Source organism: Mastigoproctus giganteus, chromosome 6 (assembly GCF_048544385.1).
Source record: "Mastigoproctus giganteus isolate SK-2022 chromosome 6, ASM4854438v1, whole genome shotgun sequence".
Classification (NCBI taxonomy): Eukaryota; Metazoa; Arthropoda; class Arachnida; order Uropygi; family Thelyphonidae; genus Mastigoproctus; species Mastigoproctus giganteus.
The window spans coordinates 179,593,942-179,621,762 of NC_143580.1; the positions used below are offsets into that span (position 1 = coordinate 179,593,942).

A 27,821-nucleotide genomic window follows, 5' to 3' on the forward strand; every position below is an offset into this window, starting at 1 on the left:
ATTTAATTTATTTCATCTTATACAGGGTGTTTCAGTTAAACGTTTCAGAACTTCTAAGAGGGGTAGGGTACATCCTGACAACTCGAAATCATATAGCAATGTGGGGTCGGAAATGCTTTCCTGAAGCGGTGTTGTACACAGAAGCACCATAAAGAAAAGAGACCGTAAGTGAGAAATCGTTTTAATAATACATGAAAAGAAGCAAAAGGTACATGGATTAAAGTAAGTGTTCGAAGTTTCTTCAACCTCGTATTGCTTTCGCACAGTGGTACCTTGGAAAATGTGCTACAAATCCCCTTTTTCCTGCTGAAGTGTTGTTTTCCGATGAGGCATCCTTCACAAGGGAAGGAATTTTCAACACGCATTAGTGGTCGAGAACCCGCATGCAATACGACGTCGTGCAGCACAGATTCGATTTTCAGTCAATGTATGGGCCGGTATTATGGGAGATCACCTCATCGGACCTTACCTGTTACCGTGTCGTCTAACCGGACCTATCTACTTGATCTTTCTGCAGCAAGTATTGCCACAACTTTTGAGAGATGAACAGATTTCTGCATCGACGCAACAGACAATGTGGTTCCAACACGATGGAGCCCCTGCCCATTATAGCGGAGATGTTCGTAACTACCTGGATGTCACATTTGGTCAACAGTGGATCGGACGTGGTGGTCCCGTGCGTTGGCCTGCTCGGTCACCCGACCTATCATGTCTTGATTTTTATTTCTGGGGTCATATGAAATCGCTAGTTTATGACACCCCTGTTGACAATGCTGAGGAGCTGGTTGCAAGAATCGCAGTAGCTGCCGAAGAAATTCGAAATTCGCCTGGAGTATTCCAGAATGTTCGGATGTCCATGAGTCGGAGATGTGAGGCGTGCATTGTAGCCCGTGGAAGAAACGTCGAACACTTACTTTAATCCATGTACCTTTTGCTTCTTTTCATGTATTATTAAAATGATTTCTCACTTACGGTCTCTTTTCTTTATGGTGATTCTGTGTACAACACCGCTTCAGGAAAGCATTTCCGACCCCACATTGCTATATGATTTCGAGTTGTCAGGATGTACCCTACCCCTCTTAGAAGTTCTGAAACGTTTAACTGAAACACCCTGTATATGAAAGAACAGTTGCAAACATTAGGAAGAGAAAAGAACCCTATAAATTTTGGATTTTTGAATGGCAGATTTTGAAGTTCTACTGTATTGTGTAAAAAGGATAGGTGGAAGAGGATGAGTATATGAGGGGCATTCAAAAAAAGATTTGTATTCACCTAGAAGTAGTTGCAACAGAAAGATTACAATTTTTTGTTTGATACCTTGAAATCTCTATAGCAACCACAAATTTTGGTTTCAATCTGACAATTCATTTTTTTTTATTTGCAGCACTGAATGAAGAAACAATGGAAAGTGAAATACAGATCAGTGATTTGGTTCCTCTTTCTGCAAAGAAAAACACTGAAAACAATCAGCAAATAAATGGTCATAGAGAAGACTGCCCAGGTTACAGGGTTGTTGCACATTGGTATAAATAAGTGAAATGTGGAAGAACCTCAGTGCATGATGAAGAAATCCCAGGAAGCCCAGCAACTGCTGTGACAGAAAAGTGTTGCAAAAGGGACATTAATCCTACAAGATCACCATACTAGAATCAAAGAACTAACTGCAGAGCTCCAAACTGTGTACGGTCTGTGGAGAACATCATCCATCAACAGTTGCATATAAGTAAAATGTCTGCAAGATGGGTTCCCAGACTTCTGACCCCTTACAAGAAGAAGGAAATGGCACAATGTGCACGTGAAATGCTGACGTACCAAAAAAAATTGAAATATTGCCACATCCTGCTTATTCCCACAACCTTGCACTCTCGGATTTCTTCCTCTTTACTACCTTGAAGCCCTTTCTTTGTAAAAAAAAAAAAAAAAAACACCTGCAGTGAACAGGAAATCAACAAAACTGGCCTGCAGAAGTGTATTGAGAGGTGAAAAAATGTATCATTTTGTCTGATAACTATGTTGAAAAAGTGTACTGCATGATGTTGTTTCAACCTTCTGTCAGAAGTACTGTTGTTGTTGTTATTTGGTTTTTAGCATTAGCAACTAAGGCCATATTGCTCCGGGAATATGTGGTGGTCATTCCCTGATCTTTCCGCATCCTCCGTATTTGGTGGTGACGGGATCGAACCCCGGTCTAATCAAGAAGAGTGTGTTACGCACTGCTGCTCCTTCCTACCTGGCTACGGAGGTGCCTATCAGAAGTACTTCTGGGTGAATACAAATCTTTTTTGACCCCTCCATATGTCTGACAGGGATAAAAGTTAATTTTGTAAAACAGCTACTATATTTTAAGGGCACAAAATGTGATATTATTATACCCATTGGTATCAATGATATTAAGAATGGGCAATATGAAGATTTACTTAACAAATACAGAGCAATGTTAAGAAAAAACTGCAAGTGAGGTTTAATTTGAAAGTGACTGGAATTCTGCCCATACATAACAGGAGGGAGATCTAATTAAGTGTTTAAGGCTTTAAATGAACTGAGTAATCTAAATGCTGATGGCATCCTAACTTTTGGTCAGATGACAAAGGTGAGACATAAATTTAAATTTAAAAAGGAAGGTTTCCAGATAGATGTGTGAAAATTTGCTTTCAGCCAGACAGTAGCTAATTGTTGGGACAAACTACCATCTTATATTTAGGAAGTGGATATTTTGAATAAATTTAAGGAAGGATTAGATAAATTATTAGTGGGGATGGACAGATCGTGTGGGTAGTGTTTGTTTTTTTTTTGTTTTTTTTTGCTGGCACTGTATAGGCTTGCTTCTTTGCATCATTTATCACTACTAATACTACTACTAAAACATTTTTATAGGGGGAGTTCCAACTATAAAGATGTTTTAGTAAAAAAAAATAATAAATAATATACATATATATATATATATATATATATATATATATATATATATATATATATATATATATATATATATATACAGTGGATTCCAGTTATTTGGGCCACCAGTTAATTGGGAAAGCTGTTTATTTGAGACAAATCTTATAAAACAGAACCCAATCGAGAAAATAGTCAGGGTTTACTTCTCTTAATTGGGACAACATGCTGTTTAATCGGGACAGGAGACTGCATCACTGAAGATTACCTTACGATTGTCTCCAACTGTACCACATGGTTCAGTCGGATTTCTAGAGGTCACAACCATAAAACAATAAAAACAATTAGCAGTCACCTGTTTATTAGACTTTTCTGTTAGTGCAATCTATCATAAATGGATAGTAAACTTGATCTTATTGAATTTGCGATAATACTGACAGCTGGAATTCTGTGGGTTATTATAGTGAAATGTGTTTACATTTCCATAGAATCTTCAATCATATAAAAAAATTAATTTTCAACTCGTTACTCTGTTCTCACTTGCGCTTATCGTGTTACTTGCAATTTGTGTGTGCCGTGTTCTTTGTTATTGTTTGCTTATCTTTTTATTGTTTTAAATTTTAACCTCCACCCACAAATGTCAATGAACAGAAATGTCAACTAGTTAGTATGCACATATTACAGTACGTGTTAATTATTCTGATTATCACGTATATTCTTCCAATTTTCACGTATCATTTAATTTTTTAATCGGTAAAGTAATAAAGGGTAAATTTGTGTGTAATATATCTTTACTTTTATAGCCTGTGGATAATATTCCTCCTATTTTCACTAATTAGAATCGCTGTTTAATAGAATTAAAATTCAATTCACAAATGTGATCACAATGACCGGTGCTTACTACACATCGCATAGTGAACGGTACTTTACTATGATGAGTCCATCGTAACGTGATTTGATTGTACAGTGAACCAATTGTAAAGTGGGGATCCATTGTATTTTTAACTATTTACGTGAAACTTCGGATAATTGGGACAGCCGCTTAATCGGGCCAAAATGCATTAGTCCCGACGTGTTAAAAATTATATATATATATATAGACAAATGTGTTATTATCAGTGTATTAGGTGGGGGAGCTGAACTCTCAGGAGTAATTACCATGGAAGAATTGAGGGCACATATATGCCAAAAAACAGATACCTGAAATTAAAATGAAATTAATATAAGCATAATTAATGTAAGTACCAAAGCTGTGGGTCCTAGGACTTTAACTACTTCTTCAAGGGGTCAGCAGCGAAAATCGTAGGAGCCACTGCAATAAGCCAGGTCTCTGTTTCTGTTACGATGTACACGTTAAAAGTATATGTATACATCATAGCTGACCTGACAGAGACCAAAAGGAAGAATAAAAATTAAAGAATAAATAAATAAATAATAAAGTGAAGCTAAAAAGCTAAGATCATGCCAATAGAATCCTGTCAAAAACTAACAATGAAAAAAAAAAACAAAAACTAACAAAGTAGTGTTGAAAAGACACTAAACTTTGCTATAGAAGAAACAAGTAGCGATACTAGAGGAAAGCATCTCGATATTGCTTTCGGTCAGCCTAATTGCGCACGAGAAATAAGATAAAGTTATTAAGGACAGCAGAAAGTTATTGGAAGAAAGGGAAATAAAGTAGTGCTTGGGCTGTCCAGGATTGCAAACCTGTACCATTGTCAGTCCCTGGACGGATGACTGGGCAAATGCCTCGTGTTTAAGTTAGTATTGGTATTGTTAATGAAATGAAAATAAAAATAATAAAAACAATAAGGACAAAACAAAAACATAATACCCCCATAAGTATACAATCTGTGGGCACAGACTTTCTACACCGTGAGACACGACAAATTCTTGGGGGTATAAAACTATACAATATGTACAGGCCTGAAAATAAATGAAGTCAGACTGCAAACATGTTGTTTAAATCAAAGTTTTAGTTTGTAATGTTTTTAAATTTTATAATGTTTAAAGCTTTTTTGAAATGATGGTAGAGGAAAGCTTCCAGGAATTTATTATGGAGTAGCTTAATGTTGTCAGAAAATAGACTATTGCTATTGCATACTGTTGCAATTCTTATGCTTTGGGAAAGTAATTAAGTTTGGATTAACTTTTTTTAGAAATATTGGAGTGCCAATGGGTAAGACTGACTATGTTGAAGCTAAAAGCATTTCTTTTATTATATATGTTGATTGTAGTATGAGGGAGGGCTGTTGATATTTATATCTAAGTCTAAGTAATTGGCTGAAAGGTCATTATTATTTGTTTTATCCAGAATAAGTTCTGAAGGATAAAAACCAGCAAAGTCCTGTGTAAATGTAGGGTAGTTGAAAATTAACAAGTCATCAATGTATCTGTAAAGCTGTATATCTGAGGGTAGAGAAGTCTCAGACCAGTATAGGTACAGGTTAGCTAATACACAGCTAGCAGGGCTACCATAGGGGTACCTTTGGTTTGCAAGTATATAGATTTTTCAACAAAAATGTAATTGTTGGAAACACTAAGCTTAATGAGGTTGTTCCAATAAACTGAATTACAACCAATAATATCTTTGTAGTTGTAAATTTTATTTAGTATCGATTTTAATTTGATTTGGTCTATGCTGGTGAACAGACTATTGAAGTCAAAAGTTTGTACATGAGAGATGTTATCTTTTTAGTGCATTAATATCTGGAATATTGTTATTAATTATTCTACTATCAGAAAGGTATCCATGATAAGTTTAAGTAACCTTTCCAGCGTTTTACCAGGTTTATGGGCGTGACTGTATTTGCAGGAAGTAATGAACCTGACGCCTGTGGGGTTTTTATGGAACTTGGGAATGAAATAAATATAGGGAAATTTGTAATTATTAAAGCTGATATTGAGTTTCTTGCTAAAAGCAATCAACTTCTTCGTAATGATACTGCTGTTGTTAGTGATGAACTTTTAGGTGGCACTGGAATTTAATTCTGTATTTAATGTATGGAAATAAAAGGTTTTGCCGATTATGGCATAATTGCATGTAGCTTTATCAACAGGGATGATGATGAAATGTTTATGTAGGTCCGTCAATTGCTGTTTTAATGTGGAAGCATTGAATTGTGGTCCTGCAGGTGGTTGTACATGTGGAAATGATGACTTACAATGTTGTAGCATTGCCATTAATACTGAATTTATCCATAATTGGAAGGCTTTTTTATTATTTTTTATATATTTTTTATTTATTCTTTAATTTTTATTCTTCCTTTTGGTCTCTGTCGGGTCAGCTATGATGTATATGTATACTTTTAATGCATACATCATAACAGAAACAGAGACCTGGCTTACTGCAGTGGCGCCTACGATTTTCGCTGCCGATCCCTTGAAGAAGTAGTTAAAGTACTTACATTAATTATGCTTATGTTAATTTCATTTTAATTTCAGGTATCTGTTTTTTGGCATACATATGCCCTCAATCATTCCATGGTAATTACTCCTGACAGTTCAACTCCTCCACCTAATACATTGATAATAACCTATTTGTCTATATTTCATTATGGTTGCCGGTTTTTTCTACTATTACTAGTAGAATCCCGAATCCATAACCCAGTTTAATATTTTTAATTTTTCATGTTTAATACGACTTTCATTAATTTCATTACATCTTATTTTTATCTATATTATGTTGTTGTTGTTGTTATTTGGTTTTTAGGAGCATTAGCAATTAAGGCCATATTGCTCCAGAGATATGTGGTGGTCATTCCCGGACCTTTCCGCATCCTCCGTATTTGGTGGTCAGGCCTCGAACCCCGGTCTAATCAAGAAGCGTGTGCTATGCACTGCCGCTCCTGCCCACCTGGCTACAGAGGCGCCTACTCTCTATATTATGTATCTCGCAAGCTCCGTCATGGTGTTGCTAACGCTGCCTTGAATAGCTTGATATGCGCCTTACTCTGTTTTCTTACTTGCTGACTATCAGCTTCTGGTAACCATGGATTGATTTTTGTATATTCTACTTTTGATAGCTATGGTATAATTTTTCATACTCCACAAACAGTTTCTCACTTTTGGCATTGGTATTGTATCTGAATTAATTATGATTTTATGTCGCTTCACCGTTTTGATTTTTGATACTTTTTATGAACTGCCAACTTAATAATGACATACTACATGGGCAGAATAGGATAAATTTGACCCCAGGGGCCAATGCTATATACAGCCCCTCGACACACTCTCCTAACTTTCAACATATACCTCTCAGAGCAAACTAGCATTCAATGCTTTTAACCTGAATTGTAATGAGGTTATCACCTCCAATTCATATCATCCACACGCTATTCAAAAATTCGACAAATGCTCTAACAAGCTTTGCCTTACATACCCATACATGCATCCACAACATGTTTCTAATAATACTGAGGAACCAATTTTCTGCAAAAGCAGTGGGGTTATTTATCTTTTAACCTGTCGAACCTGTAATATGAAATACGTAGGACAAACTGGAAATAAGCTCCACCCCAGGCTAAACTTACACAGATCAGATATCAAGAAGTACAATAATTGCACCATCCATAAAGGCGAACAAGAAGTAGAGTATAATCACTTCCAGACACACTGCTTTACCAACATTTATATTTCTATATAATTTTATATTTCATAAAAAGTATCAAGTACACAAGCCTACAGCCTGAAATCAACTAGAAGAATTAACTTTAGCAAGGGCACATGATGCAAGAAAGCAAGCTTATACAGCATCAGCCAAAAAAAAAAAAAAAAAAATTATTCATGTTAAAACTAAAATCTCTCTATCCATATGGGCTTAACAACAAATTCAATCATAAAATTATCAAGAATAATATTACAGATATTTGTGTATATGATAAATTCCAAGTTGCCAAAGGACTTTTTGCATCAAAACCCTATAGGAAACACAAAACTAATAGTACTACCACACATAAATACAAGCTTGGTGTCTTTCAACAGACCATTAAGGAATGGGACAATAGTCAGTTCAATGTATAAAATATTCATGATCTGCTATTTTGTACAAAACACAGATTTTTGTACTGATTCACTGGCGCCTCCATAGCCAGGTGGGCAGGATCAGCAGTGCGTAGCACACGCTTCTTGATTAGACTGAGTTTGAGCCCGTGACCACCAAATACGGAGGATGTGGAAAGGTCAGGGAATGACCACCGCATATCCCACGGAGCAATATGGCCTTAGTTGCTAATGCTCCTAAAAACCAAATAACAAACAAACCAATTCATACTCACTTTTAATTTCAAATCTAAACACCTACTTGAACTTATTACAGATATCTGTAAATTTAAATTAAAATCTAACTTCAAGCTTACCAGTGGTAATAATAATACTACCATCATCTTTAAATATAACTCCTGCCTGGACAATTTCAACATTAATGACTGCATTAATATTTTAAATAAACTACTTCCAGCCAGCTGCAGTAACTTGAATATTATATCCAGATTTAGATATGCTAAACCTTTTGGACTCAGAGTCGGTAATTATAAGCAACTTGCAACTAACTTGGACAAATTTAATCCTGAACCCGCTTCCAATGGTTGTATCTGTTATTTTTTTATTATTATTTTTTTTTTTATGTGAACCACAAACACGAGAGGTATTAGAACCTATAGCACTTAGTACCATGCTTGGGTTGGAGGTTGAGAAGACAAAAGAAGATATTTGTTGGCATTGGATTTGAACTTCTGTAGATTGTAATTTTCAGGAAATACGTATGAAGGAAGGTTGTTCCAGAAAACGGCAGTTGAATGAATAAATGAGGAAGATGAAAAGTTGGTTCTGTGGGTTTGAAGTTGGACAGTAAATGGATGTTGGCTGGTGGCGGCACACGTTCAGACTGTTTTGAAAGAGAAAGCGGGAATTATAGAAGCCAATTCAGAAGAACAGTGCCCATGGAAGTATCTGTAGAAGTGGCATGCAGCAGAAACAGTACATCTATGAGAAAGCGAGTGGAGAGACTCTGTTAGAGATGAATCGTTAATTAACTAACTGCCCTCTTCTGAATGAAATCAAGAAGCCTGAGAGAGGTTTTGGGGGCACCACCCCAGATGTAGGAACAATATTCAATGGCAGGGCGGATTTGCGATTTATACAGGGTGAGCAGCTGTTTGGAAGAAAAGTAACACCGAGAGCAAAAGAGAAAACCAAGTTTTTTAGATGCAGAGGAAGCAATATTTGATCAAAGAGAGGAGATTCCAAATTGCCAAGTCTCTGACAGGGAATATCAGAACGGACATATGCACAAGTACCACCTTTGAGGCAAAAGGAATCATACAGTGAATAATTTGCATCTGAGATGAGCAGTAGTTGAATCAACCGATAACTGAGATGCTGTCAGAAAAAGTACATGTGGTTTGGTGGACTGCAAGCAAGTGGAAATGGACATCGTTGAGATTAGAATTGAGACCACGTATATTTGTGAAATGAATTAGGAAGTGCTTGAGAGGTTTAGATCTTTTCCCAGATAAGCTTGCTCTATTAGTTTGACAATTCATAGTGTATTCAATAGTAAGAAAAAGTGAGTGGGACATGCTGTATGAAGTAATGGAATTTTTGGATATGGCGTACACATGGTAAGAATATACCCAGATCCTTGACATAACGTGGCCTCGACAATGCTCCCCGCATACACACTACTCAGACTACCTCCAGTCACTATCTGGCAGAGTAGAGGTAGCAAGATTATACACTAGCTGATCCGGAAGCCTCCTAGAGAGTTACCAATAGGTTCGGTCCGGTGTACTAACTAGCGGCCGTCCTGCGGATACCGTTTTAGAGCTGTACCCTCGAAATGTAAGGAATTTTGGATCTCGCCACGATGTTCATCATAACCTCAAAAGTCATCAATCATACTGCATGATGGAAGAGATAGGGAAGGGTTGACCGGAACTTAGCTCTAGAGACTAAACATGGGTTCCACCACTTCAAGCCTCCAATAAGCAAAGTGGTGGTATTGCACCAAGTGATGAGAGTCATCTACCACTTAGTACTGCCTGGTAACATAGAGGGGCGGCATTCCTCCATGTGGTGTGGGCGTCACACCTCGACCCCTGCTTACGTTGGTTCACACCTGGGTGGTCACCCACCATGTACTTGTACATGGAGGTTATACCCAGAATTACTAACAGTCCCACCATCGTGAAGGTGCAAGCAGAGGATTTGGCTGTTACAGACCGTCCGGACTTCGCCGAAATTGGGTCCACTTGACTTGGGTGTCACCCGAATATCAGTTCCATCAGCATTTTAGACTCCCGGGTAGCAAGTACAGCTTGTCTGGCATATCTGAGAGAATGTCTGTGACAACCTCAGGCCAATTTCCAACCTTTTATCGATTCACACTATGGCCATATTATAACAGGAACTTAGAAATTATACATAACAAGGAACTCAGAAACACCATGTCTTATGGCTTCAAATACAGGACCAGGACATATCATAAGATAAGCTTTAAACCTTTCAAAAAACAGTTATATCAAGATTTGCTTAACTTCTGTTTCAAGCTCTCCAACCTTCACACCATACCAATTGAAGCCTTCCAATTATGGATAAATTCAGTATTAACGGCAATGCTACAACATTGTAAGTCATCATTTCCAGATGTACAACCATCTGCAGGACCACAATTCAATGCGTCCTCATTAAAACAGCAATTGACAGACCGACATAAACATTTTGTCATCACCCCTGTTGATAAAGCCGCATGCAATTATGCCATAATCTGTAAAACCTTTTATTTCCATACATTAAATACAGAATTAAATTCCAGTGCCATCTACAAGTTCATCACTAACAACGGCAGTATCATTACGAAGAAATTGATTGCTTTTAGCAAGAAACTCAATACCAGCTTTAATAATTACAAATTTCCCTATATTTATTTCATTACCAAGTTCCATAAAAACCCCACAGGCTTCAGGTTCATTACTTCCTGCAAATACAGTTATGCCCATAAACCTGGCAAAACACTGGAAAGGTTACTTAAACTTATCATTTATACCTTTCTGATAGTAGAATAATTAATAACAATATTCCAGATATTAATGCACTAAAAGATAACATCTCTCATGTACAAACTTTTGACCTCAATAGTCTATTCACCAGCACAGACCAAACCAACTTAAAATCAATCCTAAATAAAATTTATAACTACAAAGATATTATTGGTTGTAATTCAGTTTTTTGGAACAACCTCATTAATCTTAGTGTTTCCAACAATTATATTTTTCATGGAAAATCTATATACTTGCAAACCAAAGGTAGCCCCATGGGTAGTCCTGCTAGCTGTGTATTAGCTAACCTGTACCTATACTGGTCTGAGACTTCTCTACCCTCAGACATACAGCTTTACAGATACATTGATGACTTGTTAATTTTCAACTACCCTACATTTACACAGGACTTTGCTGGTTTTTATCCTTCAGAACTTACTCTGGATAAAACAAATAATAATGACCTTTCAGCCAATTACTGAGACTTAGATATAAATATCAACAGCCCTTCCTCATACTACAATCAACATATAATAAAAGAGATGCTTTTAGCTTCAACATAGTCAGTCTTGCCCATTGGCACTCCAATATTTCTAAAAAAGTTCATCCAAACTTAATTACTTTCCCAAAGCATAAGAATTGCAACAGTATGCAATAGCAATAGTCTATTTTCTGACAACATCAAGCTACTCCATAATAAATTCCCGGCAGCTTTCCTCTACCATCATTTCAAAAAAGCTTTAAACATTATAAAATTTAAAAACATTACAAACTAAAACTTTGATTTAAACAACGTTTGCAGTCTGACTTCATTTATTTTCAGGCCTGTACATATTGTATAGTTTTATACCCCCAAGAATCTGTCATGTCTCACGGTGTAGAAAGCCTGTGCCCACAGATTGTCTACTTATGGGGGTATTATGTTTTTGTTTTGTCCTTATTGTTTTTATTATTATTCTTTATTTTTATTTCATTAACAATACCAATACTGACTTAAACACGAGGCATTTGTCCAGTCATCCGTCCAGGGACCAACTATGGTATTCCAACCCTGGACAGCCCAAGCACTACTTTATTTCCCTCTCTTCCAATAACTTTCTGCTGTCCTTAATAACTTCATCTTATTTCTCGTGTGCGATTAGGTTGACCGAAAGCAATATCGAGATGCTTTCCTCTACTATTGTCGGGCAGTATAGTACAGTATATAGGGCCTCTACTATAGGGCAGTGTTGAGTCAGTTTGGAGTGACATAAGCATAGGGAAATCAAAATTGAGAGTAGGAGTGTGCTATAGGCCTAATGACTCTGATGAGTATAATAAGATATTGTACAGGGAAATAGAGTGGGCCAGTAAATCAGAGAGTCTTATAATGGGGGATTTTAATTTCCCAGATATTGACTGGAATTTGTGGGTTGGTCACTCGCACACTAGCAAGGCTTCTGTGGATTTATTGGATGATTGTTTTCTACATCAGCATGTTCGTGAGGCAACAAGAGGGAGCAATACTCTTGATCTGATTATCAGTAGTGATTCTTCATGCATTAAGAATCTGCAGATAAATGAACCACTAGGTGGCAGTGATCACAGTGTGTTGAAGTGGGATTTACTCAAGGAGGTAACTACCATCAGAGGTAAAGGGAAGGGTTTTTGTTTTCGTAAAGGCGACTATGATGGTCTGAGACAGTATTTAAATTCTATACAGTGGGACCAACTGATGATGTTACCAACAGCAAACTCAAAATGGGAAGCATTCAAGGAACTAATCTTGGAGGCTACCAGGCTTTACATACCAACTAAGAAATATTGTTCAAGGTTTAGGCCTAAATGGTTGTCAGATGAACTAATGAGACATGTGGCAGAGAAGAAAAATGCATGGGATACATACAAATTAATGGGTGACATGGAAGCCTATGATAGATATAAGTTGGTCTGTAACCAAGTCACAAAGAAGATTAGGCAGGCAAAGGCAGACTACGAAAAATCCTTGGCAAAGGATGCAAAGAAAAACAGAAAAGAGTTCTTTACATATTTAAACTCAAGAAGGAAAGGGATGAATCAGATTGGTCCACTGGATATTGATGGTTCAACAGTTGAGGATCCTGCTCAGGTGGCTAACAATCTAAACGAGTATTTTGCATCTACATTCACGCATGAGGAGTTATTCAGGAAGGAGAATGATGTAGGTAAAGTAAACATTGGCAGTGAGCTGGATAATTTTGTAATAACTGAGAGGAAAGTGGAGGAGAGATTGTTGAGGATAAACATAAAAAAGGCACCTGGGGTGGATGGGATCTATCCAGTTATATTAAAGGAGGCAGCAAAGGAAGTAAGCAAACCCTTAGCGATAATTATGAGAGCTTCTTTGGACTCAGGGGAAGTACCCATGGACTGGAGATATGCAAATGTGACCCCAATTCACAAAGGAGGATCAAAGGCTGACACAAGTAATTATAGACCTGTTAGTTTAACTTCTGTTCCAGGTAAATTAATGGAAGCACTGGTTAAAGAAGCACTGCAGGATCATCTAGACAAGAATTCAGTTATAGCTCAGACGCAGCATGGTTTTGTTAAGGGCAGGTCTTGCCTGACCAATTTGATTGGATACTATGATGTAGTCACAAAAGAACTGGATGCAGGGAATAACTTTGATATTATATATTTGGATCTTAGAAAGGCTTTTGATACTGTTGCACATGGAAGACTGCTGCACAAATTGGAGCAGTGTGGCATTGGAGGCAAATTGCTGCTATGGATAAGGGGATGGTTGAGTGGCAGAAGACAGAGAGTGGTAATCAATGGACACTGCTCAACGTGGACTAATGTTATTAGTGGAGTTCCTCAAGGATCAGTGTTGGGTCCGTTGTTGTTTTCGGTGTTTATGAATGATATTGATGATGGGACATCAAGTTTAATGTCCAAGTTTGCAGATGATACAAAGGTTGGCAGGGTTGTTAAGGACATTACTGACGCTATGCTGCTGCAACAGGATCTGGAAAGGTTGAACAGATGGGCTGAGATGTGGCAAATGAAGTTTAACATTGACAAATGTAAAGTACTACATATGGGAAACAGTAACCCCAGGGCAACGTGTCAACTCTGCGGTACTACGCTGACAGTGGTGGAGAATGAAAAGGACCTGGGGATAATTGTGCAGGCAGATATGAAGTTCTCTGAGCAGTGCAGACGAGCTGCAAGAGTAGCTCATGGTGTCTTGTCAATGATATACAGGAATTTTTCTAGCAGGGATAAGGAGGTGATTATTCCCTTGTATAAGGCAATGGTTAGGCCACATCTTGAGTACTGTATACAGGTCTGGAGGCCTCATTTCAAGAAGGATGTAGAGCTGCTGGAACGGGTACAGAGAAGGGCAACAAGATTAGTGAATGGAACAAAGGGTTGCTCTTACGAAGAAAGGCTTACGTTTTGCAAATTACAGAGTCTGGAGACTAGGCACCGGCGAGGTGATCTGATAGAGGTGTATAAGGCTTTGAATGGTTTGAGCATGCTCAATGCCAATGGGATTCTTCATCTTGCTCAGAATAATCACCTCAGAGGGCATAAATTCAAATTGAGGAAGGACGGATGTCGGAAAGATGTGCGGAAATTTGCCTTTGGCCAGCGGGTGGTTGGTTGGTGGAACCGACTTCCATCACTTGTTGTTGAAGTTGATAGCCTAAACAAATTTAAAGCTCAACTGGACAGGTATTTCGAACGAACGGAGGGGTGAAATGGGAGTGGTGTGTGTTTTTTTTTTTTTTTTTGGCTGATGCTGAATAAGCTTGCTTTCTTGCATCATATGTCTCTACCAATGCTAATGCTAATGCTATTGCTATTTTTGTTTACTAATATCTTTTACTACTAATATCTACTATTGTTTCTTCTATAGCAAAGTTTAGTATCTTTTCAACACTACTTTGTTAGTTTTTGTTTCTCCCTCTGCTGGCTTTTTGTCTCATCTGTTTAATTGCTTACTTCCCCATCTCACGGGTACAGTTCACGTTGATGACTTCACACCTTCCTCCCCTCCACCCAGGGCTATTTCAACTGACATATATACACCACACGTGGACTTTTGGCTTTCTCCCTTGGTCACCGATGACATTCTACCTATTCTGGTCCATGCACACAGTAAGTTTTCTTGTTTTGCCTTCTTTTAGATTTCTTTCATTTTTGACAGGATTCTATCAGCATGATCTTAGCTATTTAGCTTAACTTTATTATTTTTCATATTTTTTATTTATTCTTTAATTTTTATTCTTCCCTTTGGTGTCTGTTGGGTTGGCTATGATGTATAGGTATACTTTTAATGTGTACATCATAACAGAAACAGAGACCCAGCTTATTGCAGTGGCTCCTACGATTTTTGCTCCCGATCCCTTGAAGAAGTAATTAAAGTCCTAGGACCCACAGCTTTGGTACTTACATTAATTATGCTTATGTTAATATCATTTTAATTTCAGGTATCTGTTTTTTGGCATATATGTGCCCTCAATTCTTCCATGGTAATTACTCCTGACAGTTCCATGGTAATCAGCTCCCCACCTAATATACTGATAATAACATATTTGTCTATATTTCATTATGGTTGCCAGTTTTTTCTACTATTACTAGTAGTACCCTAGAGCCATAACCTAGTTTAATATATTTAATCTTTCATTTTTAAAATCTTCTTGTTTGCTAAGACTTTCAGTAATTTCATTACATCTATATTATATATATATATATATATATATATATATTAATTTTAATGTATATATATTAATTTTAACGTAGTCAGCCTTACAAACTGGAAATCAAATGTATCAAAATCAGTGCATGCTAATATAATTTTATCGCAATGTTTAAGGATTGCTTATATCTGCAATAGTAATAAAAATTGTTCAACAGGCTTAACAGCGTTGTACGGCAAGTTGATTAATAATAATTTCCCTATCGCTTACCTGAAATATCACTTCAGGAAAGCAATAAGCATAATTAATTTCAAAAATTTGTTTTCTGACCCTATCGTTTCAATATAATTTTCAATAAAATCGTTATATTTAGTGCCATGTATATATGTAAATAGGATACACTTTGCATTCTTGGTGTCTTACGGCGTAGAAAACTTGTACCCACCGGCTTGCAAATTACAGTGTATCATTTTTTTTTTTTTTTTTTTTTTAATACATATAGTTAAATTCATTTAAATTTACTTAAATTCACGCTGAGATAACATGCAAATTCAGCTCAGGGTCCTACTATAGGAACGGGTTTGCGATCCCGGGCATACCCGAGCCACAACTTATATCTTGTAATGCCTTTAAGCTGTCCTACACTCTATTTTTATTTCTCCGAAATTATTAGGGCAATCCGAGGACGTAGGAGAAACTATTTCTTATCTATACCACTATTTTTCGCCTTTGTGGAGTTCAGGTTCTATTTTTCCTACTGCTTTAGTTTTTCTTCTTACTATCTGCATGTTTCTCTTTGCGTTAATTTAATTTAATTATTTATTTATTTTTACCGTATCCATCACATAGGGGGCACCACATATTATTTTGACGACTATTACATTATGTCCTAGATACGGTCAAATGTGGTTTGTATTATATATTTAATCTTATTTTAATCATTAAATTACGTTCTCTGTCGGGTCAACGATGATTAATATATGCTTACATTTATATTTTACTTATATTTCTTACCTTTGATTCTAATATTTCAAAATTTTTCTTAATTAATTATCTTCATTCGATTTATTTATATTCGATTTTTATTTCTCCGAAATTATTAGGGCAATCCGAGGACGTAGGAGAAACTATTTCTTATCTATACCACTATTTTTCGCCTTTGTGGAGTTCAGGTTCTATTTTTCCTACTCCTTTAGTTTTTCTTCTTACTATCTGCATGTTTCTCTTTGCGTTAATTTAATTTAATTATTTATTTATTTTTACCGTATCCATCACATAGGGGGCACCACATATTATTTTGACGACTATTACATTATGTCCTAGATACGGTCAAATGTGGTTTGTATTATATATTTAATCTTATTTTAATCATTAAATTACGTTCTCTGTCGGGTCAACGATGATTAATATATGCTTACATTTATATTTTACTTATATTTCTTACCTTTGATTCTAATATTTCAAAATTTTTCTTAATTAATTATCTTCATTCGATTTATTTATATTCGATTTATATTCGGCCTATACTGGTTTATATTTGGTTTAGATTTAAATTACTTAGCATATATTGATCATCACAGAAACAGAGAACTTCTTGTCGTTTTTTGCCTTCATTCTGGGTGGTTGGCCCCAGTTGAAGTCATCTAGATTGTCGGTAAAAAGCGATAATAATAATTTTTTTTTTTTTTTTTTTTGCGTTTTCTTAAGTCCTTGATGGTATTCTTATTATTGGATTGATTTACTTTTTCTAATGATATTCTATAGACATTGTGGGTGTATTGCATGATTGCTTGCAACTGCATTAACCCATAAATATTAGTTATTGTCTTTTAACTTTCTTACTTTCCTTTTATCACTAATATAACTATTAATATATATATATATATATATATTTTTTTTTTTTTTTTTTTTACATTTTTTGAAACCAAACAATTTAAATTCTTGTTCAACTGTCAGGCAGGATCACATCCTAAACAGTATTACCAATTTTTTTTTTTTTTTTTCAGTTTTATCTAAATTAACTATAAGGGTAATGCCAATAATAAATTCTAGAACTTTGTTTGTTACTAATCAGGTAATTCACCCAAACAAAAAAGGATGTGGTAGAATATAGTGGTATCTTTCCATATTCTCGATCATGAAGACTTTCTCTAGTGAGTATTTTTATGAAAATGAAAGTTGTGGATCAGTTTTTTAATGAGGTATCAGTATATTCTGCCTATAAATTGTGTGTATTATATAACAGTTAGCATGTACATAGAAGGTAAAAACCTGAGTTTTTTTTTTTTGGAAGATAGGTGGAGAACTGCCTGAGACTGAATAACTACAGTCCTGAACAGAAGAAATGTTTGTAGAAAATTCCTCCTGTAGAGACAGCAATGGCAACTGAGCACAGCATGTTAATTGTATTATCGTGAATCAACTAAATATAAGTCATTATTTCTCAAGTTCTATGATATTTACCATGCATAATTTCAGAGTCATATCTGACTGGTTAGAGCAAGAGGTCAGTTGAGGTTGTATGTCTCCTATATCAGTACAAAATACAGACTGTTCAAAATTTTTTTGTCATTCTCTTTTAAAAATTGTTCAAAACTGTGCAAAAATGTCAGATCTACATATTAAAATCAATTATCATTTATCCACCCATGTTGTATCTTTTAGTTGGTTCGGCTGAGTTGGGTGAATGGACAGACATATATAGACAATTTTCATTGCTACAGATTCTAATAAGAAACATTAGTTTCTTATTAGAATCCGTAGCAATGAAAATTAGTAAAATGAAAAAACAAATGCCAACTCTCAGCTACTTGGATTGCTCTCAAGTTCAAAGACAAATAAAACAAATTGTAATTATGTTTTTATATCTTATGTATAAACAGCAGACCAGCTTTATCATATGACATATATGGATTATAGATAATACTGTTCTCAATTGATAAACTACTTACCTGAGTTGATCTAACGTATTCTTTTATGTACAAAGTCAGATGGGATTTTCCCTTATAATTTACAGGCTTCCAAGCTGGCTGCTAAATGTGAAAAAAAGGAAAATATATGTCAATAACAAACTAAATTCTAAACAGGTAAAAAATGTCATATATCTTTTATTTTCTTATCTGTACTTTGAAAAGTGTCATACATATTACATATACATAGTTTGTTGCATTTTTTTTTTTGACAATTAAACCAAAACTATCCTACCCACACTGAAAATACCATTATTTTAAACTGAATAAGTGCATTTAGCTGTACAGATAAATAAACGTAAATGGAATATAGCTATACAAATAAGTAAATGTAAACGGAATATAGCTGTACAGATAAGTAAATGATTCAGAACCCTGCCACATCCATTTTTTTTTCAGCATTAGCTTTACAAACAAAATTACATATTTATACTTAGGGAGAACAAAATATGCAAAATTAGCTATTGAGTAATTGATCTCTAGGATGTGCAGTGTTAGGTGAGAGTTTTACTGCCAAGATTTTAAGCATCTTGAACTATACCCATAACACTGTTATCCACGTTAAACAGTTCAACTGTAGGAAGCCATAACTTTCTACAATTTATTGCTTCTCCAATTAAAAAATCACTAAACAGAAATAGTATAAATAATAGGGTAAACCCACTATAAAACCAACTTTTGTAAAACCCACTGTGCTACATTATATATAACTTTTTAATATATACTATGTAAAACCGGCGCCTCCGTAGCCAGGTGGGCAGGAGCAGCAGTGCATAGCACACACTTCTTGATTAGACCGGGGTTCAAGCCCATGACCACCAAATACGGAGAGGTTGCGGAAAGGTCAGGGAACGACCACTGCATATCCCGGAGCAATATCGCCTTAGTTGCTAATGCTCCTAAAAACCAAATAACAAACAAACAAACAACTAGGTAAAAATTTTTCAATATTTTTATTATACTTAGCGGTATATAAATGCACATATGCCTCCTTAAATTCATTTATTTATTATTCATTCATGTGTTTTGTAATTTGTGCTTTTGCATTATCCATGCTGATTTCTCTCCAGATAATCAAGTTTGTGCTGTAATTATGGCTGATTTATTATTCAAGAGTTTAAAATATATCCTGTTATAAAGGTACTTAAAAGAGAATCAAATTTTTTACATCAGTTCTGTAAAAACAATGCAATGAAAAATGAATTATAAATGAATTCTCAATTACAATCAACTACATTCATAAAATTAAACTATTTTTTAATAGTTAATGAGAACTGAACAATTAAATCAAATCACAATAATACTGAATAGTTTTTTCAGTTAAATTTTATTCACAAAGAATTATTCTCAATTTTCAGATTATACAGGCAGATATTGTTGGGATATCAGACGTGTGGTGTCACACAGATATAGGAAATGCAGAATTGAAATTTGGGAAGTACAATGTATACAGAAAGGATAGACAGGACAGAAGAGTAGGAGGAGTCATTGACAAATGCAAAGTGCTGCATATGGATAGCAGCCAAACCCCATGCACATAAATCTAAGGAGGTATATCAGTTAACATGGGTGGTAAATGCAATGTTCAGTCAATTTGGTGTGACATATGCACTGGGAAAGCAAAAATGAGAGTAGAAGTGTATTATAGTCCTAATGACTCTGATTAGTACAACGAACAACTGTACAGAGAAATAGAGTAGGCCAGTAAATCAGATTGTCTTATAATGGGGGATTTTAACTTCTCAGATATACACTGGAACTTTTGGGCTGGTCACTCACATACTAGCAAGATTTTTGTGGATTTATTGGATGATTTTTTTCTGCAACAGCATGTTCAAGAGGCAACCAGAGGGAGTAATACTCTTTATCTGATTATCAGCAGTGATATTCATGCATTAAGAATCTGCAGATAAAGGAACCACTAGGTGACAGTGATCAGAGTGTACTGATGTGAGATTTACTCAAAGATGTAACTATACCATTGGGGGTAAAGAAAGGGTTTTTGCCCTTTCTTTATCCCCAATGGTATAGTTACATCTTTGAGAGTAGAGGTGACTATAGTGGTCTCAGACAGTTTTTAAATTCTATACAGTGAGAACAACTGATGATGTTACCAACAGCAAATTCTAAATGGGAAGTATTCAAGAAAGTAATCGTGGAAGCTACTAGGTTTTTCATGCAGATTAAGAAATACTGTTCAAGGTTTAGACTTAAATGGATGTCAGATGAACTAATAAGACTCTTGGCAGAGAAGAAAAATGCATGGCTTGCATATAAATTATCAGGCGACACAGAAGCCTATGGCAGATATAAGCTAGTCTGTAATCAAGTCACAAAGGAGGTTATGCAGGCGAAGGCAGATTACAAGAAATCTTTGGCAAGAGATGCTAAGAAAAACAGCAAGAATTTCTTTAGTTATTATAAACTGTAGAAGGAAGGTGGTGAATCAGATTGGTCCATTTCATATCGATGGTTCAAATTTTGATGATCCTGCACAGATAGCTGACAATCTGAATGAGTATTTTGCATCTACATTCACACATGAGGAGTTATTAAGGGAGGAGAATGCCAGAAGTTTATCAAACAGTAATAGGGAGCTAAAAGATATTGTAATAACTAAGACAAATTGGAGGAGAAATTGTTGAAGTTAAACATAAGAAAGGAACCTGTGGTGGATGGGACCTATCCAGTTATATTAAAGGAGGCAGCAAAGGAAGAAAGCAGGCTCTTAGCTATGATTATGAGGGCATCTTTGAACTCAGGGGAGGTCCCCACAGACTGGAGATGTGCAAATATATCCCCAATTCACAGAGGTGGATCAGAAGGTGATACAAGTAATTACAGGCCTGTTAGTTTAACTTCTGTTCCGGGGAAAATAATGGAGTCATTGGTAAAGAAGCACTGAAGGATCATCTAAACAAGACTGTGGTTATATTTCAGACACAGCATGGGTTTGTTAAAGGGAAGTCTTATCTGACCAATTTAATTGGATACTATGATGTGGTCACAAAGGAACTGGATGCAGAAAATAATTTTTATATCATATAATTGGATTTTAGGGAAGGTTTTGATACTGTTGCACATGGAAGACAACTGTACAAGTTGAAGTGGTATGGCATTAAGGGAAAGTTGTTGCTATGGTTTGTTTGTTTGGGGATTTGTTAGGTGCATTGGCAACTATGGCCATAGTGTGCCAGCTGCTATGGATAAAGGGATGGTTGAGTGGGAGAAGACAGAGAATGGTAATCAATGGACACTGCTCTTCGTATACTAAAGTTATTAGAGGTATCCCACAGGGGTCCATGTTGGGCCCATTACTCTTTTCTATATTTATCAATGATATTGATAAAGGTATATCAGGCTTAATGTTCAAGTTTGTAGATGATATGAAGTTTGGTAGGGTTGTTAATTACAGTAAGGACAGTGTGCTACCAGAACCAGATCTGGAAAAGTTGAGCAGATGGGCTGAGAGGTGGTAACTGAAGTTTAACATTGACAAATGCAAAGTGCTGCATATGGGTAGCAGCCAAACCCCATGCACTTTTTCTGACAGAATCTCAATTATCAGTTGATTCAACCACTGCTCATTTCAGTTGCCCAAATTATTCACTGTATGATTCCTTACGCTTCAAAGGTGGTAATTGTGTATACGTCCATTCCGATATTCCCTGTCAGAGACTTGGTAATTTGGAATCTCCTCTTTTTCATCTTCTCTGGCTTAAAATCTTTCTACCTAATTCTGTTAAAATTCATCTGTTGTCTCTACCATTCTTCCAACTCCACTAATCACTTGGAACTCTTTGACTTCCTCTCTCTGAAACTCGACTTTCTCCAGTCCAACTTTCCTAACGGTGAGGTAATTTTCCTTGGTGATTTTAATGTTCACAACTCCAGCTGGCTTCTGTTTTCTAGTCACACCGACCCAGCAGGTCGAGATGTTGAGGCTTTTGCAATTACTAATGACCTAGCACAGATTGTTCATTTACCTACAAAAATAACGGACAATCCTAATCATACAGCCAATACGCTTGATATTTTTCTCACAACCCTTCTAAGTACACAGTCGAAGTGAGAGGTCCTTTAGGCACTTCAGATCACAACTTGGTGATTGTCTCTTCTCCAATGGAATCTTTATCTCATGGCTATTCCCAACCTCGTGTTGTTTGGCATTACAAGAATACAAAATGGGATGACCTGCGAGACTTCTTTTCTTCTTTTCCTTGGTCAGATTACTGTTTCAAAACTTCTGATGTCAACGTTTGCTCAGATTGTGTCAGTTTAATTATTCTTGCAGGAATAGAATCCTTTATATCCCACACTCCACTTTAAAATCTCGTCCTTTATCTAAACCTTGGTTTTCCAATAAATGTGCTAAGGCTGTTCAAGAGAAGACTGTTGCATATTGTAATTGGCTTGTTTATAATTCTTCAGTTTCATTTTCTGCCTACACCAAAGCTCGCAACAATTGTAAAGCAGTTATTAATCAGTCCAAACTAGAGTTTGAACAGGCTAAGAGTAGAAAACTTGCTTCTTGCCCTAATGGTAGCCGAGAATTCTGGTCTCTTGCCAAAGCTATTGGCCGCAACATTTGCCCATCTCTACTCCCACCTCTGTCCAAACCAGATGGTTCTGTTGTCACTTCAGCCAAGGATAAAGCTGACCTGCTAGCATCCCATTTTTCTTCCAGCTCATGTATTAATGATCTTGGTAAAACACCTCCCACCATTCCCAACATGCTCCATTCAATGCCTCCTGTGGTCTTCCGTCAAAAGGATATCAGAAGGATTTTGATGAATCTTGATGCTAAGAAAGCTCCAGGCCCTGATGGTATTTCTCCACTTGTTCTCAAAACCTGTGCTCCTGAACTTACTCCTATTCTTTGCCGCCTTTTTTCACTTTCTTATTCCAAAGGTGTTTTTCCTTCTGCTTGGAAATTTGCTCATATCCAGGCAGTTCCCAAAAAAGGGTGACAAATCCCTCCCATCCAATTATCGTCCCATTGCAATTACATCTACTCTTTCTAAAGTAATGGAGAAATCAATTAACCACCAACTCTTGAACTACCTAGAAACCTTCTGTCTGATCAACGATCGCCAGTATAGATTCCATCAGTGTCGATCCACTGGTGATATTCGGCCTTATGTTACCCATTTGTGGACTAATTCAATGGAAAGGTTCGGTGAAACACAAGTAGTTGCTTTTGACATCTCAAAGGCTTTTGATCGTGTTTGGCATAAAGGTCTTCTAAACAAGCTTCCATCTTATGGTTTGCCAACTGTTTTTAGTAATTGGTTATTCAGTTTTCTCTCTGATCGCTCACTGAGGGTGATGGTAGATGGCTCTCTGTCTTCTAACTTCTCCACTAATGCCGGTGTCCCCCAAGGTTCAGTTCTTTTCCCCACTCTTTTCCTCTTGTATATTAATGACCTTCTTCCATTGACTGGAAAGGTTCGGTGAAACACAAGTAGTTGCTTTTGACATCTCAAAGGCTTTTGATCGTGTTTGGCATAAAGGTCTTCTAAACAAGCTTCCATCTTATGGTTTGCCAACTGTTTTTAGTAATTGGTTATTCAGTTTTCTCTGTGATCGCTCACTGAGGGTGATGGTAGATGGCTCTCTGTCTTCTAACTTCTCCACTAATGCCGGTGTCCCCCAAGGTTCAGTTCTTTTCCCCACTCTTTTCCTCTTGTATATTAATGACCTTCTTCCATTGACTGGAAATCCTATCCATAGTTTTGCCGATGAAAGCACATTGCATTCCACTTTCCATTTTGAGAAACCTTGCTCGTCTCAATCAGCTTCAACTTCTCGAAAATCTGCTACCAATTCCTTAAATGCCGATCTTCAGGTAATTCTCCAGTGGGGCAAAGACAACTTAGTTGATTTCAACCCTTCTAAAACTCAGTCTTGTCTTATATCTCGCAAAAAGGATTCGTCTGCTCCTATGCATATCTTTAGTGACACTGCGATTTCTAGGCAAAATGATATATCTCTTTTGGGGATTACCCTGACTTCTAATCTCTCTTGGCACAAGCACATTACAAATATTGCTTCCTCTGGATCTAAAAAACTTGGTTTTCTCTTTTGCTCTCGGCGTTACTTTTCTTCCAAACAGCTGCTCACTCTGTATAAATCGCAAAATCCGCCCTGCCATTGAATATTGTTCCCACATCTGGGGTGGTGCCCCCAAAACCTCTCTCAGGCTTCTTGATTCCATTCAGAAGAGGGCAGTTAGGTTAATTAACAATTCATCTCTAACAGAGTCTCTCAACTTGCTTTCTCCTTGACGTACTGTTTCTGCTGCATGCCTCTTCTACAGATACTTCCATGGGCACTGTTCTTCTGAATTGGCTTCTATAATTCCCGCTTTCTCTTTCAAAACAGTCTGAATGCGTGCCGCCACCAGCCAACATCCATTTATTGTCCAACTTCAAACCCACAGAACCAACTTTTCATCTTCCTCATTTATTCATTCAACTGCCGTTTTCTGAAACAACCTTCCTTCATACATATTTCCTGAAAATTACAATCTACAGAAGTTCAAGTCCAATGTCAACAAATATCTTCTTTTGTCTTCTCAACCTCCAACCCAAGCACGGTACTAAGTGCTATAGGTTCTAATACCTCTCGTGTTTGGGGTTCACATAAAAAAAAAAATAATAAAAAAATAACAGATACAACCATTGGAAGCGGGTTCAGGATTAAATTTGTCCAAGTTAGTTGCAAGTTGCTTATAATTACCGACTCTGAGTCCAAAAGGTTTAGCATATCTAAATCTGGATATAATATTCAAATTACGGCAGCTGGCTGGAAGTAGTTTATTTAAAATATTAATGCAATCATTAATGCTGAAATTGTCCAGGCAGGAGTTATATTTAAAGATGATGGTAGTATTATTATTACCACTGGTAAGCTTGAAGTTAGATTTTAATTTAAATTTACAAATATCTGTAATAAGTTCAAGTAGGTGTTTAGATTTGAAATTAAAAGTGAGTATGAATTGGTTTGTTTGTTATTTGGTTTTTAGGAGCATTAACAACTAAGGCCATATTGCTCCGGGGATATGCGTATATGGAATATGTGAGGTAATTTTCCTTGTTGATTTTAACATTCACAACTTCAGCTTGCTTCCATTCTCTAGTCATGCAAACCAACCTGGTCGAGATGCTGAGGCTTTTGCAATTACTAATGACTTCACACAGATTGTTCATTTAACTACCAGAATACCAGACAATCCTAACCATACAGCCAACACGCTTGATCTTTTTCTCACAAACAACCCTTCTAAGTACATGGTTGAAGTGGGTGGTCCTTTAGGCACCTCAGATCACAACTTGGTGATTGTCTCTTCTCCAATGGAGCCTTTATCTCATGGCTATTCCCACCCTTGTGTTTTTTGCATTACAAGAATGCAAAATGCGATGACCTGCAAGATTGCTTTTCTTCTTTTCCTTGGTCAAATCACTTTTTCCAAACTTCTGACGTCAATGTTTGCTCGGATCATGTCAGTGAAATTATTATTGTAGGAATGGAATCCTTTATTCCATACTCCACTTTAAAATCTCTTCCTCTATCTAAACCTTGGTTTTTCCAATAAATGTGCTAAGTTTTTTCAAGAGAAGAATGTTGCATATCATAATTGGCTTGTTTCCAATTCTTCAGTTTCAATTTCTGCCTACACCAAAGCTCGCAACAATTGTAAAGAAGTTTTTAATCAGTTTACACTAGATTTTGAACAGGCTAAGAGTAGAAAACTTGCTTCTTGCCGTAATGGCAGCCGAGCATGCTGGTCTCTTGCCAAAGCTATTGGCTGCAACTTTTGCCCATCTTTGCTCCCATCTCTGTCAAAACCAGATGGTTCTATTGTCACTTCAGCGAAGGATAAAGCTGACTTGCTAGCATCCCATTTTAATTCCAACTCATGTATTAATAATCTTGGTAAAACTCCTCCCACCATTCCCAACATGCTCCATTGAATGCCTCCTGTGGTCTTCCATCAAAAGGATGTCAGAAGGATTTTGATGAATCTTGATGCTAAGAAAGCTCCAGGTCCTGATGGTATTCCTCCACTTGTTCTCAAAACTTGTGCTCTTGACTTACTCCTGTTCTTTGTAGCCTTTTTTTCACTTTCTTATTCCAAAGGTGTTTTTCTTTCTGCTTGGAAAATTGCTCATATCCAGCCAGTTCCTAGAAAGTGTGACAAATCCTTCCCATCCAATTATCACCAAATTGCAATTACTTCTACTCTTTCTAAAGTAATGGATAAATCAATTTGAAGTTTTGACCAGCACTTCAAATTTATTTACTATACTTCTAGCATTGGTGTAGATGTAATCTACAATAACACACAATAACCGAGGGCAGCAGAGCAGCACAACAACTAAACAACAGCACAATAATTTCACATCTCCTGATGAAATCAGAAGTGAATTTGCATCCAATCAAAAAATCAAAAATGCAAAATGAGGTGAATTATGCATTCCCAATAATCAGCCAGTCACAAAACTCGACTGGACAATCACTCCATTCTTCGGCCATACCCATGTTCTGTAGTTCAGTCAGACTAATATATATGATAATACTTTTAGCACAGCAATGTTTAGCATTCAGGGATTTTCAAAATATTTATATCAAACTGACAATAGTAAATTTTTAACACTTACTGAAACAATTGCTAAATTTGATTCAGTTAGGGCAGAACATATTCGCCATATTCAAAAATCTGAATCGAAAAATATTGTGCATTATTTGGGCGTTCAAATACAAAATGAAATTATTAAAATAATTTCACAAAATATTACAGATAAAAATACTAGAAATGACTAGAGAAGCATAATATTTTGCTATAATCACTGAAGATTAAAATAAAGATATAGATACAAGGAATCATGCTAAATATGCTAAATCAATAGCCTTAAAAATAACATGTTATAAGTTTTTTTGTTCAATTGTAATTTGGCATGATAGTTTAAATAAAATTAATCCAGTAAGTAAAATGCTTCAAAAAAAAAAAGATTCTGATATACATGAAGCTCTTGAATGTCTAAAAAATATCACAGAATTTTTTAAAGTAAACAGAACAGAGGAAGCTGTCCAAAAGATTCTTGATTCAGCTAATAATATAGCTAGTAACATTGGCATTTGTTTCCAGAAGTAAGCACTGTAATGAAAAGAATGAAAAAATATCATTTCGATTATGAAAGTAGAAATGAAGATATTTAGGATCCACAATAAATTTTAAAAATTAATTTTTT

General features: G+C 36.2%; 1 protein-coding gene across 2 annotated transcripts in view; it reads right to left on the minus strand.

Annotated features, from left to right (window-relative positions):
* The window catches only part of LOC150084779 (AP-5 complex subunit mu-1-like), a 222,972-nt gene that overhangs the window by 89,944 nt on the left and 105,207 nt on the right, over nucleotides 1-27,821 (minus strand). For both annotated transcript variants that reach the window (XM_090375538.1, XM_090375539.1), the window contains one exon: nucleotides 18,550-18,630. In XM_090375538.1, the coding sequence (XP_090231664.1) occupies nucleotides 18,550-18,630 (81 nt within the window). The remainder of the gene's footprint in view (nucleotides 1-18,549; nucleotides 18,631-27,821) is intronic.